We start from the raw sequence: 16,268 nt of genomic DNA, 5'->3' as shown, positions 1-16,268 counted from the left end.
TACTGAAATGCCAAATGTTAGTCAGTTTCTCAGGCATTGAATTTGACTCATCTGATGGTGATGCTGCAAAATGGTTGCCCCAGGGATGCATCTAGCCTATGAATTTAAGATTTCTCCCCCCTCTACATGGTGTTTTGAAAGAAGACTGAATTAGGGACTAATATTTAAAGATCTGGAAGTTCATGCAAGATTTTATGAGTCCTCTTTTGAGAATGAAGTTGGCCCAAGGACTCTCAAGGCACCAATGGTGGGGAACTAAGTCTGATTTGCCTTTTGAATGGGAATGAATGCCCTTCTGCTTTCTGTATCTGTCCAACTTCCATCATTTACTTCTCGTTTGGTCCCCTATAGACACTTAAGTTGTAATTATTCTTCTAATATTTTATTGGGGATACTTACTTAACTTTGGGTTTTATTTGCTCTAAGGATTTGACCACATCAGACAACCTAAAAGTATGCCCATTTCTTACTGAAAGAATAAAGAATCCTAGTCTGGTCTTGGTGAGTCATGCATTAGGGAAGATTACTCTTGCTTAGTTCTGCTTTTGCTATGTCTCATCTAATGGACACTTGAAAACTATTCCCCTAGTTTCCATTCAAATTGAAGAAGTGGTTCTAGAAAAGGAGAGATGCATAGAAGTCTAATTGCCAGCTGTACTCACAGGGTCAAAAGCAACAGCCATTGACCATTGCCAAAAGCCAAAACCTAGGCATGTTAACTAGTATCCTAATCTCATTTTGGGCTCAAATGGTCATTACTCCTGACTTTTCTGCTTAGTATCCTAAAAGTAGCTCACACACCTATTTCTATGTCTCTCTTGCAGATGGCAGATCCTCATACACCACAACTTCTCCTCCATACTATAGCTAACCTTCAAGTTTGAAAATAAGATTTCTTTTGTGCAATACGTTTGTGTCTTAAGCCACTGGGATTTAGCTCTTGGATTCTCTGCTTCCCTATAGGTCTCAGAAGTGGCACTATTTACCTGATATGTGAGAGTTGTGAGTGCCCTGTAGTCTTAATATGGACTAAATATGACTCTCTGCTCTTGGTTGCCAACTGCCAAGGTTGATGCCATGGATGCTGTTGTTGGGAGGGTACAGCCTGGGCCATGTTCCCTCCTCAGTAGGTTACTTTATAACCCAAGGCCTTAGGGTGGCAAATCTTAGCCCTATCTTAGGTGGCTTCAAAATTGTTAAAAAGGTGTGGTATCAAAGAAAGGCTGGGGGGTATTTATTCTCATTATTGTGTGACAGCGGGTCAAAAACTGTTTTTTAAAGATCTATATAGCTTGCAGGCAATTAGAGGGGCTTGCACTAAGGCAAGAGACATTAGAGAATACCAAATAAATGAATGAAGGAAAGGAGTTGAAATGTATGCAGGAAAGGAGTTCACTTAAATTTATTTCCCAGACCTCTTCTTTGAGATTATAACTAAGTCGCAGATATAAGAATATGCGTTTTTTGCCAAGCCTCCAGCTCCTGGTCCAAGGGTCATATTTTGAAAAAACAGTCCCAAAGGAAGCCAAAATATTTGTGCCCTGATGGAATCATGATTGCTTTTAAAAACCTTTTACTAAGACCACCAAGAAAATATGAGAAAGAAAACCTGATGTGGGAAAACTCAGAGGTAACACAGTAGAGTGTTAAGAATGTGAATTTCACTGCTGGGTATTTACCCAAAGAAAACACTAACTCTAAAAGATATATGGTCCTCTGTAGTTACCATAGCCAAGATGTGGAAGCAACGTAAGTGTCCATTGATAGGTAAATGGATATAGACAAGGACAAAGACACACACACACACACACACACACACACACACACTTACATAAAATGGGATATTATGCAGCCATAAAGAAGGATGAGATCATGCCATTTGCAACAACATGGATGGACCTGGAGAATATTATGCTAAGTATTTCACTTATTTCAAGTGAAATTCATTTATTTCAAGACTTATTTGTCTTATTTCAAGACAAATACCATATGATTTCACTCATATGCAGGACCTAAAAAACCCAAAACAAATGAATAAACAAAAAGCAGAATCAGAGCTATAAATATAGACTGACGGCTGTCAGAGGGGACAGGAGTTCGGCGAAATGGGTGAAGGGGAGTGGGAGATATAGGCTTCCAGTTATGGAATGAAAATGTCACAGGAATAAAAAGCGTAGCATAAGGAATATAGTCAATGGTATTTTAACAGCATCACATGGTGGCAGATGCAGCTATACTTGTGAGCACAGCCCAGTGTGTAAACTTGTCAAATCCCTATGTTGCACATCTGGAACCAATTTAACATTGGTTAAACTATGTTAAAATTTAACATTGTGAAAAAAAAATTTAACATTGTGTATCAAATATACTAAAAAAAAATGCTTGAGTTCTGGAGTTAGAATTTTGATTCACCTGACTCCACCGTTTAAAACCTAGGTGATTTAGTCAAGGTGTATTCTTTTAAAGTATAAATTATCTCATCTGACAAATGGTCAATGGTTTGCAAAAATGGCCACAATTCTTTCTCTGCATCCACTCTCTCTATCCCCCTACTTCGTAATGTGACTTTGTGGCTCCTCTTGTCAGGAAGTAGAGTCCTCAGCCCTTAAATCTGGATCATCCTTATGAGTTGCTTTACCAGGAAAATGAGGCGGAAGTGATTATGTGCCATTCTGAGCTAAGGCCTCAACAAACTTTGTATGTTTCTGCTTGGTCTCTTGAAACCCCTACCAAGTGAATAACTAGCCTGTACGTAGATAAGAGGCCACATAGAGCACTGAGAAATGGCTCAGCAGAGCTCTTTCTAAGTGAGCCAGTGCCACCAGACCTCAACCTGGCCATGACAGTAGATGCAGGAGCCCAGCTGAACCACTGAGCCACAAAACTGGCCCAAACTGCCAACCCAGGAAAAAAAACACTATAGAATTCAGAATTCATAAATTATACTGCCAAAGCAATCTGAATAAAGTGGGTCCCCTGTGTATTTAATGTGGGAGAAGTGATTCATTCGTCAGCTCATAATCACACACTGGTAACGTGAACTTCTGCAGTGCATGAAGGTATGAAAAACAAGCAGTGAAATGCATTGCCCTGCTCAGAAATACTTCTGAAAAGTAACAGGCAAGCATGGCGCATTTTACTGTGGCAATTTTCTCTGCTGCTTGACCTAAGGAATTTCGAACACTTCCTCCAAAAAACACACCCTAAAGCTGTTATGAAAGTCCACACAAATTCAGATAGTTGGATTTAGGGAGATTTAAAATCTCCTTGTAGGTACTGGTGCTCCCATAACATGAGGCTCCAAGAAACTCGCTTGTGTTTTACAAATGAATGCAACATAAGATCTCTCAGCCATCTGGGGTTTACTGGTTATTAAACAACATGAAGGTGCCCCTGCCAACAAGCATGATGAAATGAGAGTGACTGAATGAAGTGCAGTGATGTCTGAGGCAGAGGGGAAGATCTACCAAGGTCAGCTCTAAACTGTGTCACAGAAAAATAATTTTCCACCTATTAATGGTCTGTTTCTGTCCCTTCTCCAAATTTGTATGTGGAAGCCCTCATTCCCCCTGTAATGGAATTTGGAGGTGGGGCCTCTGTGAGGGGAGTAGGTCATGAGGGTAGAGCCCTCACAGATGGGATTAGTGCCCTTATTAGAAGAGACATGAGAGAAATGATAGCTCTCTCCACCACGTGAGGACATAGCAAGGAGGTCCTTTGAAATCCAGTAAGGGGCTGTCACCAAGCACTGAATCTGCTGCACTTTGACTTTGGGACATACAGCCTCCCGACTCTGAGAAATAAGTGTTTGTTGTTTAAGCCACCTGGGCTATGCCAGTTTGCTACAGTGGCCCAAGTGGATGTCTACACTGCCTTTATCACTTTTCTGATCAGGAAGCTGGGTCTGTTTGCCAACCTGACTCAGCTTGGACTCAAAGGTTCAGACAAGGAAGACAATAGACGACTCTGCAACTCTGTTCTGTAGTATGTATGTAGGTCAAGTTCGAAAGAATTGAGGGGCACCTTTCTTGATAGCTGTGCAGGTAACCAGTGTACTGACATCATCCCAACTAGAGGATGTTATGAACATCCCATGTGCTAACACTGCATTTGATGCAACGGGGGGAACTTGTTTACTTACCAAAGCATCTGACATCCTTCACAGAATAATGCAGTAACAGTATGGGTGCTAGACACAGATGGGTTTGGGTTCAAATTCTGGCATGGTTGCTTTCCAAGGTAGAGACAGTAGTTCAACTGCTTAACCTCCCTAATTTTTAATTTCTTAATTTCACATGCAAAATGGAGACTTAAATAGAACTTGCCTTCTCGGGTGGAGTAGTAAATGAGACAAGAAACGTAAAGTGCTGAGCATAGCATCTGGAAAATACTGAGCATGCAAACATTCTAGCTGCTGCTATTGTTATTTTCATAGTTGGTCAGAGTATATGCTCTCTCTTTGTGCCTGAAGGAAGCATTTAAAGAGGGTGGGGTCAAAAGCTGGAAGTTTCCAAGGAGCCCACAGGCCACAGAAATGCCTGCCTCAGTAACAGAGATCCAAGTTAAATGGAAGGAAGATCTGGGGGATGATGTCTTGCCATGGGGGACCAAGTCCATCCCTGATAATCAAAGTCAGGTAAGTTAGTGTCTTTCGATATTCTAGGTTGCTACCAATGACCAACACAATTGAAAGCACTACTTTAAGCAGCTCTGTCTCCCAACAGTGTCACACTTCTAAAAATCTGTGTCAAGTGTCCCCTAAGGGCAACGAAAAAGAATTCCATTAAATGGACTTATTCATGAAATTTAGGAGCAAATAGTCTATGGAGTGACCTCTAGGATCAGCAAGTCCACTAAGCTATCAGTTCAATAATACAGGGAATATTACTAGGCTAAGATGAGGCCGAATTTCTCAAAGGAACACAAACTGTTAAATCCAGGCCATGAGCTTTGCATGTGAATATCTGGAGTGACTCAGAGATACATCACTCAACTCTGGCTCTGCAGGACATGCCTTAGATTGAGGTCTGAGTCAGAGTACAAAGACGTGGAATGCAAGAGTAATTTAAAGGAACTCAGAAGTCCTTTGAGAAATTAAGTTTCTCTTGCTTTCCGTTGCCCTTAATGGATGAACACACCCATTACCCTTCCGGCCCCAGTGGTTGTTGTGATCCATCTTGGGAAGGAAAGAGGTATTATGTTCTCCTCCTTTCTCCATGGGGAGTGATGGGTAACAGGATGATGTCTGAGTGTGGTGAAGTCTTCAACCCACATGAGAACTCCTGAGGCCAGCTGCTGCTGTTCCCTTGAATTCACAACCAGCTCTTAGAATTTCTCACAATCATTGTCAAAAAAAAAACCCTCTTCTTATGGGCGATAGGGAAAAACAACTCTATTTCAGAAGTAGGCCACTGAGCAGAGTTTACATAACGAGGAAAGTGAGAAGAGCACTCTCTCCAGGAGCTGTGGGTGAGAAGTTCAGAGCTGGCTAGTACCTCTCTCCATGCACAGGATCCCAGGGGATCTAGATGTCTCTAGGCTAACTGAGGCTATGAGTTGGTCTTAAGGAGTCTGGGTATGGCCCACTATTTTAGATAAAGTCCAATTATTAAGTAATTTTAAATAGATGAAGCTTTTTACCCATTTGAAGCTTTTGGAATAACTGTTGGAAATGCAGATTACAAATCAGTGACAGCCCATCCCAAATGGATTCTGGTTTTAAATTTCATTTCCAATCAGTTAAAATGAAGGTACTATTATCCAGTTGGCTGCTGTCAGTTTCTAAGCCATGTTTTTGCCTATGAAGAATCCACTGTCCGTTATACAGAATAATAGCTTGAGGTTTTCATCAGAGAGCTAAAAGTAGAAAACAAATAAGCAAAAAAAATGACACACACACATATGTACACACATTCAATCAACTGTACCTTCGCATGTTTCTTCTTTAAAGAATTTAGCTCCTTCTGTTGCTTCTTTAAGTGCTTCAGGTAAGCCTGTGTAAGAAACAAAGAGGGTCCCAAATCAATTTTTTGTAGCCACAATGAATACATCTGGTGAGAAACAAAAATATGTTGGTTTCACCAATATGTGTAATACAAGAGTGCTTGCAAAATGATTGAGCAGTTTTACCTTCATCTGCTTTAAATCTTCTATCCTCACTTGAGGGATAAGTTCGATACCTTAAAAAAAATTAAATCACTGTGTGTATTAAAAATTAGAGAGAATAACTGATAATACAAAATTCACCATTTTGAAATCTCATCTAAAGACTTTGAAGCACTTTATATGTAATGCTATGGTTATAAGCATCTTAATTTCTTACTACAAAGCAATTAACCAGACACTTAATTGGTGTGCTTATTGTCTTCAGTTCCTTACGAGCAGAGCCTGAGGTGGGCTTCTGTGTGCACAAGACTCACTGAGGGAAGGCTCTCAGGAGAAACCCCCAAGGGAGTGAGAGAGGCAGAACAGAGCAGAGGAAGAAGGCAGGGTGCATTTCTAGCTGAAATCCAACCTGAGCCTGACCCTGCAGGAGCTCTTTAGCATAAATGGCCATCCAAAGTTGCTCTACCTTGAGGTAAGGAGACTGGGCTTTTGTAACCTCATAACAGTCACCCAAGGGCTTCATAGGTTGTACAAAACCTTCTAGGCATTTCCAGGGCAATGGAACTGTCCACAGTCTGAGGACAATCCTCCGAGAAAGTTCCAGCTATTGTTTGCAATCAGCCAAATACACACAACAGCTGGGGCAGGAGGTGTCAACCCAAAAAGGAGATCTGACCAGGCACCACAGCATCTATTAACAGTACTTTCATCTTTGTGTTTCAGGGTATATCATATCAGTCAACTACCTCCCTCCTCATCGTCATCAAGGAACCAAAAAAAAAAGAAAACAACCCACATTATCTTCCCTCAGTTTCCTTTACCAAATTTAATTTTTAAGCAATATGCTATTGGGCACAGCCATGCCTTCAACATACAGGAAATCCTGAAATCAAACCACTAGTATAACATGATACTGTCATGGGGACCCAGAGTAACATACTAAATTATCCTGCTACTGGATACCGATGCTAGGCCAGGTGTCGTCATGGCAACCAGAGTTGTAGAAGAATCCCCAAACACTTTCTGTTTGACTACAGATTTTCATCTTAGACAAAAAAAATAAAAAATAAAAAGAATAAAAAAATGAAGGCGTGGTCTGTACTATAATAGATTTCCATTAGAATCCTCAAAGCTAGGTATGACATAGTCAAGAAAGATAGCCATTGAGTCCCAGGCTTTTGTTTTTCAGTTTTGTTCATTTTAAGAAGAGGTGCACAGCCAGTGTGAGGGTAGGAAGGTGGGAAAAGGAGTCGTGACTAAGAGAAAACACAAACACTATGTGATCTATAACATTCATGATAGGGCGCCCAGGGAACATAGGCTTGATCTCTCAAGGCTGATGTCACAAGCCAACTCCCTGCTTCACTCTAGCCAATGAGAGGCACTGTAGGGTAGAGATATGAATCCTTGTCTGTAAAATGAACAGAGAACTGGGATGCATGCAAGGTCCTCCAGAGAGCTAGCAAATGTTAAGAGTTAACCCAGTCCCAGAAGACTTCTTTTTTGGTCTTGGTTAAAGTACATCTTGACCAACAAGAACCCACGAAAACATCAACTTTTGTTTTGCATTTTTTGAGAAAGATAGAATAATTTGTAAAAAATTTTAGTTCTTAGAAATGATTTAACTAGGAAACACCCACACTCTGCAGAAGAGGAATTGGTACATGCTCAGTTCCCTCTGTTGAGCCTACAGAAGTGTGTCTGATAGAACTTTCAGCAACAGTGGCAACGGTCTATAATGGGAGGAGTCCAATGGATAGTTACTAGCTATGTGTGGCTCTTGGCACCTGAAAGGTAGCCAGTGCACCTGCAGAGTTCAAGTGCTCATTTTAAAGTTGAAATTTACAAAGCCACATGTGGAAGTAGGCTTAATTAAGTACTACATATTGGGCTCCAAAGACTTTGGCTAAATGAAGTTTCACTATGTAAAGTTTCTGTTCTTATCAACAAGAGCTCAAAAATAGCTTGTTTGCTCTGAAGTCATAATTTGGAGACTAAGTTGGAGATTGAAAAAAAGGAAAGAAAACTAAAGATCTGAGAGAGACAGAGGAAGAGAGTGAGAGCGAGCACGAGTGGGGTGAGGGGCAGAGGGAGAAGCAAACTCATTGCTGAGCTGGGAGCCTGATGCAGGGCTTGATACCAGGACTCCAGGATCATGACCTCAGCTGTAGGCAGACGTGTAACCAACAGCCACTCAGGTACCCCAAGTTTAGTTTTCTTAATTCCTTATTCCTCAGTTTAAAAAGATAATCAAGCAGTATTGGTGCAGTTATTGCTGTTGGGCTGCATGTCTAAGAGAAACCATTTAGAACTTTCTTACCTCCACGGATATGGGCAGCATTTGCTATACCCATTCACCTAGCTTTCTCTACATCAGCCCACTCTGACCTCCACCTGCGAGCACCTGCATTTCCTTCCCTGAGGAAATTACCTAAGGCCTCTCCCTCTAAAACATGCTTTACCATCCTTCTGTCAATCTAGAATCACAGGGGAATTTATCCCTCCTACAGGAGCTCTCCAAAAGGCTTAGCTGAAGTAGATGTTCTCCTGCCTCTGAGTTGTGTGTCTAACACCAGCCCTCAGGATATTCCCAGGAGCACTGAGCTCCAGGTGCCTGGATGGAACTTGGAAACACTCTGATCACTGGCCACCTTCTCTTCCTTGTGCTCCTTCCCCAAGCCCCTACCTGTATCCATTGTACTCCCCAAATAAACTACTTTTATTTGAAACCTTGTCTCAGGGTCGGCTTTAGGATGACCCAAATTAAGACAGTTCTCTAGAAGGAAGCTTGCCTTCTCAAATGACACGTCTTCCCACAAAGGCCACCAGAGTAGTTTATTTTCTGACTCCCTAGACCTCCAACTCCCCAGTTCATAGACAGGAGTGGGAAGAACACCTACAAACTTCCCTCTTGCACTTCCCTGCCATGCTCCTTAAAGCTACGATGCAAAAGAACAGGCCCCTCACTTAGACCAGGTTCTTTTGAGCCTGGTTACCTCCACATGTGTCCCTCTAAATTGTACATTCATCTTCTCATGGACGACAGCATCCGGTCATGGTTTTCCCATGTAGGCATTCCCAAGCATCCAACAGGGTGATTCAATATCCATGGGAAGAATCCATTTTATTACTTCCTATTCAAGTCAGACCTATGTTTCAAGGCTCAGCTCAATAGGGATCTCATCTATAAGGCTTCTGTGGGACACTTGCTGGAAGGCATGCCCTCCCCCCTCCTGTTCTTAGGGTCAGCTCTCATTGACCACTGCCTGGCCTGGCTATTGTACAAAGCCTGTCCTACATTACCCTTCTAGCCACATGAGATCCTTGAAGGGGTGAAGGCAGTTCTCATAGAACTTGGTACTGTCACTTAGAGTAGCCTTCGAATTTTTCTAAATAAAAGGCGAAAGGAAATAGCACGTAGACTCTCTTTCTCAGGGTGTCTCTTGATACTGGACTTGGCTTCCTCCAATGCAATATTTGGAACCAAAGGTGAAGCCTTTCTCAATCCAAACATGTTCCTTTCTAGAACTAGGATAACTTTTGTCTTCTGTAAGCTGGTCACACTGAAGTTTTTCAGGCCACTTAACTCATGGTAATTACTAATGTCTTTATGTACTAGCGGGCATGATGGTTTAAACAGAACAAGAACTTTACACAAAAACTCTCCCATTTTCTACTGTCTATCTTTGTTTGAATGGCTAATGTGACTAATGACCAGTGCTGGAATGGAATACCCAAAGCCTTGTATCATGAGCTTGCTCATGTCTCCAGGGAGGAAGAGACAAACAGCTGCAGGCAAAGTACAATTTGGGCTACTTCTGTGCAGTCTCATTTTCTAATTTGTTTCACAAAGCTGCATGCACACTTAGTATCCTACTAAATTACTATGCTGCCTTGGTTTAGAAAAAAGCCTGTCATTTCTTACCTTAAACTGCAGCACTGTGTGTACTTAAGTGTACAAACAACTTGATTCACTAACATCAAGGGCACTGAATTCACATATAAATGGGAAATATACATACTGAGTAGAAAACCATTAGAAAAAAAGAGAAATTTTTATCAAAGTAAGAAGAGTGAATTTGGTAAATGATTCATAATCGAGGAGGATATTCAAAATGTTTAATTGGGGATCCCTGGGTGGCGCAGCGGTTTGGCGCCTGCCTTTGGCCCAGGGCGCGATCCTGGAGACCCGGGATCGAGTCCCACATCGGGCTCCCGGTGCATGGAGCCTGCTTCTCCCTCTGCCTGTGTCTCTGCCTCTCTCTCTCTCTCTCTCTGACTATCGTAAAAACAAAAACAAAAACAAAAACAAAATGTTTAATTGCCAATGTGGGATGGGCACCATTCAATCAGGATGAATGCCTGGCCAGTAAGCATGGAAGTCAACTTTAAATAAGCAATATAGTTCTGCCCCTGCACACCAGCTGAATATTAGCACATGGAACACATAATTCTTCATGATGACACCTCGTAGGATACCTTGTTTCATCCTTAGGTAACCATATAGAATTGGCCTTCAAATATCCATCTGATAAATTTACAAAGAATCATGGATGCTAAATGTCTGCTCATGCAGACAATTTGTCAAGAAGGGAATCTAGAAATATATGAACAATGATGATACTGTTGGTTCATGAGCCCACTGCCTGTCCAGATTAGTGCCTATAGTGGTATCCAGAAGACTGTGGGGAAATCCAGAAGACTGGATGGTATCCAGAAGACTTGGAAGAAGTTACTATGTGGAAGTTCTTTTCATTAAGGAGACTGAATTTAAACATTTTCTAAAACCATGGATATTGTACCCAGTGCCCCAAGGGAACCTAGCAGGGGATCTAGCAGATGACAAAAATGTTGACTCCCTGTTAAACACTCAGAGAAATTCAGCAGTTTGTCCAATCTATAAGAAAACATGTTGTTATTGAGTCTTGCAGGGCAGTGAAAATTGACTGAATTAGCAATTTTAAATAACTTTATAAAAGACTCTTCAAAAAGAGTCTAAAATTGCAGAACAGATAAGGAGCTCAATCAGCTCCCCTTTACCTTTCTTGGCTTCCACACCAGACCCCATGGCTGCTGTGGTGGTTGGTCTGAGCTCGGAGCTGCTCTGTGGGGTCACATTTGCTTTGGCAGTGTTGGCTTTTCCTTTCTTGTCATTCTTAGAAGTATCGCTGGGCACATCTGCTATGTCACTCTGGAGCAGAAATGTTTATATTAACCTAAATGAAAGCCACCTCACATTCAACTGTCTTGCACTTTCTCTATTTTACTGAGTCCAGTTTGAACCACTCAATATCTCCCCTACAAGTCTCTTAATGGATCATTGCCTGGCAGGAGAAAAGATTACATGGTTTTCTCAGGCTGAGGCAAAAGATGAAGCCAAGGAAAAAAGATGCAACTATTTTACATGAAGGATATGGTACAGGGAGCTTTAAAAACAAAGAACAAACAAGTATGCGTGAAAATGGGAGAAGGCTGGATGCAAGATTGGTAAACAACAAAGAAACATAAATCTCAATTTCACTAATTCACTGAATTGGGTTAGCTAGTATTTTAGTGTATCACAAAAGCATCCTGTATCTTAAACATTCCTAAAAGCACTAGGATTTCCATTTCATTTATTAAACATGCTATACTTTTACAGACACTTGAAACTATTTTGTTAAATTGATAAATTCAATTTCAAAAACACTCTTCAAGTTTGCTATATCCATTTGTTACTTTGTCTTGCTCTTGTAATCACTGACCACTGAGCTCCCCCAATGTGGCTCTCTTTAGTCAACCATTGCTACTTACAGTTTCAATGCCCATAGCTCTCATTTGGTCTGCTCTCTTTTCTGTAATGGAAAGAAATTTCTTTGGATCTGATAAAGCATCCACAATATCTGGAAAAAAAAAAAGTCAGGTGGCTTTGATTCTCTGTTTTACCGTTAAGAGCCAAGAAAATTCAGCTAACAAACAATTCATACTCCTGGATCCCCGTTATGTCTTCTGTTAAGTACTTGCTCCTAGGACATATAACAAAGCTAGGAAAGCACAGCCTTTTACAGAAAACAAGAAATAAGTAGGGCAAGGATCAAAGGCCAGATGACTTTCTCCTATTTTCTCTTTGGTTTTTGCCCAAATAAAGATGACAGGGTAGCAGAATAAGGCAAGTGAATTGTCTTGGGTTCTTGACTATTTACTTGTGTGACTTCGAGCAGGCTGATTCATGTTCCCAGTTGAGTTTCTTCATCTGAAAGTTAGGGTTGCTACCACCCACTCTGAAGGGGTGCGATGAGTACTCAATGAGATGATAAATGTAAACAGTACTTGTAACAGTAGACACAGCTGGTATCTAAGTCTTAGTTTTAGCTAAGAAGGCTAATACATATTTAAAGCCAATTTTGGTTCCATGATAGTAGAAATGTAGTATTCCTCCAACATACTCTCAGCTACCCCTTGTAGTTAAAAAGGTAAAATTTCATGTTTATATAATGTCATTTGAAGAGCCCAATGGGTACTTTCCAGCAGAATCTCTCATAATTTTGCATTATTTACCAATACTATAGAAGTAATATTCTCATCACCTTAAAACAGTAGTTAATTTACAATTTTCAAAAACTCTATGTATATTGGGGATCCCTGGGTGGCTCAGCAGTTTGGCGCCTGCCTTTGGCTCAGGGTATGATCCTGGAGTCCCGGGATCGAGTCCCACGTCAGGCTCCCGGCATGGAGCCTGTTTCTCCCTCCTCCTGTGTCTCTGCCTCTCTCTCTCTCTCTCTCTCTCTCTCTCGTAAATAAATAAATAAATCTTTTTAAAAAAACTCTATGTATGTTAATTTCCTCCAGTAAAATCACCATCCTAATTACAGTCTTAAGATGATTTTCTCAGTTGACGGTTTTTCCTTTTATAATAGAAAATAATACAAGCATATAATACACATTCAAACATATAAAATGTAAAAATCTCCTCTCCTGCCAATCCTATACATAGTATATACTGTTATTCATTTCTTGTAGCCCTATTTAAAAATAAAACAAAACAACAATTCCAAATGGGTTCACAGTTTTCTGCATCTATTTTTTATTTTAAACTTTACATATCTTGGAGACACTTCTTTATCAGCAACGTAGATCTACTACATTACTTTTAAGGGCTGCTTAAATATTCCATTTTCAGAATGGTTATAATTTCTTTAACAGTGTTCCCTATTAAGAGACTGTTATATTACTTCTAGTACTTTGTTATTATAAAGAGTACTGTAGTGAAGATCCTGGAATGTTTAAATCTCAGAGCAGGCATCTTCAGTGTCCATAGCTTGATGCCTAGAGGTTAGAATGGTGTGTAAGGGTATTTGTCCTATCAGTACTAGTATTGCCAAGTTGCCCTCCAAAGAAGTTTCATCAATTTATTTTCTCCTCCAGGGGTGTATGAGAAGGTCTGGATCTAGTTATTACTTATGTCCCTAAGAACTCCTTGTCTCCTAAAGGGGAATGTGACCAAATTAGCTCTTAAATCTTGCTTAGGAAAAATGACAGATAATCATTTTTTGGAAGTCAAATTCTAAGAATATATTTACCTACTTTAAGTCTAAATTATGAACATTTTCAGGCATATGCAAAAGTAGAGAAAAAAGTAAAATAACCCTCCATATACAGATGAAGCCCTAACAGTTATTAATAATCTGCTACATTTCCTTTATCTGCCATCCTCCCCTTTTTTCTTTCTTTCTTTCTTCTCTCTGCTGACACATTTTGAGGCAAATTCCAGACATTATAACATTTCTTTCCTAGTTACTTCCCTATGCATCTCTAAAGAAGGACATTTTCTTTCATAACCAACCATACCAGCATCGTATCCAACAAAGTTGGCAGTAATTCCTTACTAAGAACATAATGAATGGCCCATCTTAATATTAGTATTTCCCCTATTTACAATTGATTTGTTTGAATCAAGATATAAAGCCCATACTTGGATTTCTGATAATGATGTCTCCTAAATTCACTTTAATCTAGAGTAGTCTCTGCTACTATTTATTTTTCATAATGCATAGATTTGTGGAGAAGACAGATCAGGTAAAATGTCTCAATCCTGAATATCAATGCTTCCTTGTTGTGTCATTTAGGCTTGAATTTTCTCTTTTTGTAAGAATACTCCAGGGGAGATCCTGTGACACGGATCTCCGTGTCATGTGGGTCACGTGGAAGCAGAAACAGCCTGGTTGCCCCACTTGTCCTGGTGCTAAACTCACTGTGTTGGCTCTGAACTTTCACTCAATCTGTGTCTGACTCCTAGAGGCCTCCTCCTTACACTTGTACACACTGTGCCCACTGAACCCCCTGCCCTTCCCTGGAGAAGACCTACCTGGTGTAAGCTTCCCTGCACTCTCCCACGTTGGATATGCTTTGCCTTGGCTTCCCACTGCATAGCTCAATGAACCGCAGTGCTGGCTTGTTAGGAAACAAGTACTTGCTTATCTTTAATGATATATAATCAGTTTGCGGGTCTGCAATGTATGGCATTTTTGGGTGGTTACTGGTAGTCCTTTTAGTAGGAATAACAGATAACACTTTAATCACTTCCAGCCGATTATAAAACCAATTAAGCAAGATCTTAAAGTGTGAAATTACCTGTTAATCCTTCTATTTTTTTAATAATAAATTTATTTTTTATTGGTGTTCAATTTGCTAACATACAGAATAACATCCAGTACTCATCCCATCAAGTGCCCCCCTCAGTGCCCGCCACCCAGTCACCCCCACCCCCCGCCCTCCTCCCCTTCCACCACCCCTAGTTCGTTTCCCAGAGTTAGGAGACTTCCATGTTCTGTCTCCCTTTCTGATATTTCCTACCCATCTCTTCTCCCTTCCCCTCTATTCCCTTTCACTATTATTTATATTCCCCAAATGAATGAGACCATATAATGTTTGTCCTTCTCCAATTGACTTATTTCACTCAGCATAATACCCTCCAGTTCCATCCACGTCAAAGCAAATGGTGGGTATTTGTCATTTCTAATCTGTTAATCCTTCTAAACTAACAAAGCTACTTTCATTTCTGTATACTCTTGTGTCATTTTTTCCACACAAATACATATTTTATATGGTTTACTTAAAATTATATAATCTTTTTTTTCACTTTCATTTGGTTATCCCCATATAGTTTTAAAATTTACTTTTATTGAATGATAACATTCCATTGAGTTCATGTACCAAACTATTCTCTACTGCTAGATATTTAGATGAACTTTCAATTTTTTTATAAAAGATGACTTTGCAAGAAATATATTAATGCAAAAAAATATATCATTTCCTTTATCAGAAAATTCGTGGTTCAGATACGTAAGATAGCAACTTATATACTTGAGCATTACTAACAAAATTTGTCCTTGATAAGCTTTAAAATAGTTATCTAAGAATAATTAATGGAAGGGATGAGTATTAAGAAAATATAGCAGAATTATGAGAGTAGACTAAGTTGAGTAATGCCTTTCAAAATTCATGACCACCCAGGACCTCAGAACATGACCTGATTTATTTATTTATTTATTTTAATTTATTTATTTATTTATTTATTTATTTATTTATTTTAATAAATTTATTTTTTATTGGTGTTCAAACTGCCAACATACAGAATAACACCCAGTGCTCATCCCATCAAGTGCCCCCCACAGTGCCCGTCACCCATTCACCCCCACCCCCCGCCCTCCTCCCCTTCCACCACCCCTAGTTCATTTCCCAGAGTTAGGAGTCTTTATGTTCTGTCTCCCTTTCTTTTTTTTTTTTTTTTTTCTGTCTCCCTTTCTGATATTTCCCACACATTTCTTCTCCCTTCCCTTATATTCCCTTTCACTATTATTTATATTCCCCAAATGAATGAGAACATACACTGTTTGTCCTTCTCTGATTGACTTTCTTCACTCAGCATAATACCCTCCAGTTCCAACCACATTGAAGCAAATGGTGGGTATTTGTCATTTCTAATGGCTGAGTAATATTCCATTGTATACATAAGTCACATCTTCTTTATCCATCATCTTTCGATGGACACCGAGGCTCCTTCCACAGTCTGGCTATTGTGGACATTGCTACTATAAACATCGGGGTGCAGGTGTCCCGGTGTTTCATTGCATCTGCATCTTTGGGGTAAATCTCCAACAGTGCAATTGCTGGGTCGTAGGGCA

General features: G+C 40.1%; 1 protein-coding gene across 14 annotated transcripts in view; it reads right to left on the bottom strand.

Moving 5' to 3' along the window:
• The window catches only part of PLCB4 (phospholipase C beta 4), a 417,242-nt gene that overhangs the window by 23,222 nt on the left and 377,752 nt on the right, over nt 1-16,268 (bottom strand). For all 14 annotated transcript variants that reach the window (XM_041733173.1, XM_041733165.1, XM_041733160.1 and 11 more), the window contains 4 exons: nt 11,899-11,987; nt 11,146-11,296; nt 6,130-6,179; nt 5,928-5,993 (listed from right to left, as the gene is read on the bottom strand). In XM_041733173.1, coding sequence (XP_041589107.1) covers nt 5,928-5,993; nt 6,130-6,179; nt 11,146-11,296; nt 11,899-11,987 — 356 coding nt within the window. The remainder of the gene's footprint in view (nt 1-5,927; nt 5,994-6,129; nt 6,180-11,145; nt 11,297-11,898; nt 11,988-16,268) is intronic.

Source organism: Vulpes lagopus, chromosome 18, assembly GCF_018345385.1.
Source record: "Vulpes lagopus strain Blue_001 chromosome 18, ASM1834538v1, whole genome shotgun sequence".
NCBI classification, from domain to species: domain Eukaryota; kingdom Metazoa; phylum Chordata; class Mammalia; order Carnivora; family Canidae; genus Vulpes; species Vulpes lagopus.
The sequence above is the reverse complement of the archived record's forward strand: the minus strand, read 5'-3'. Positions and strand labels throughout refer to the sequence as shown.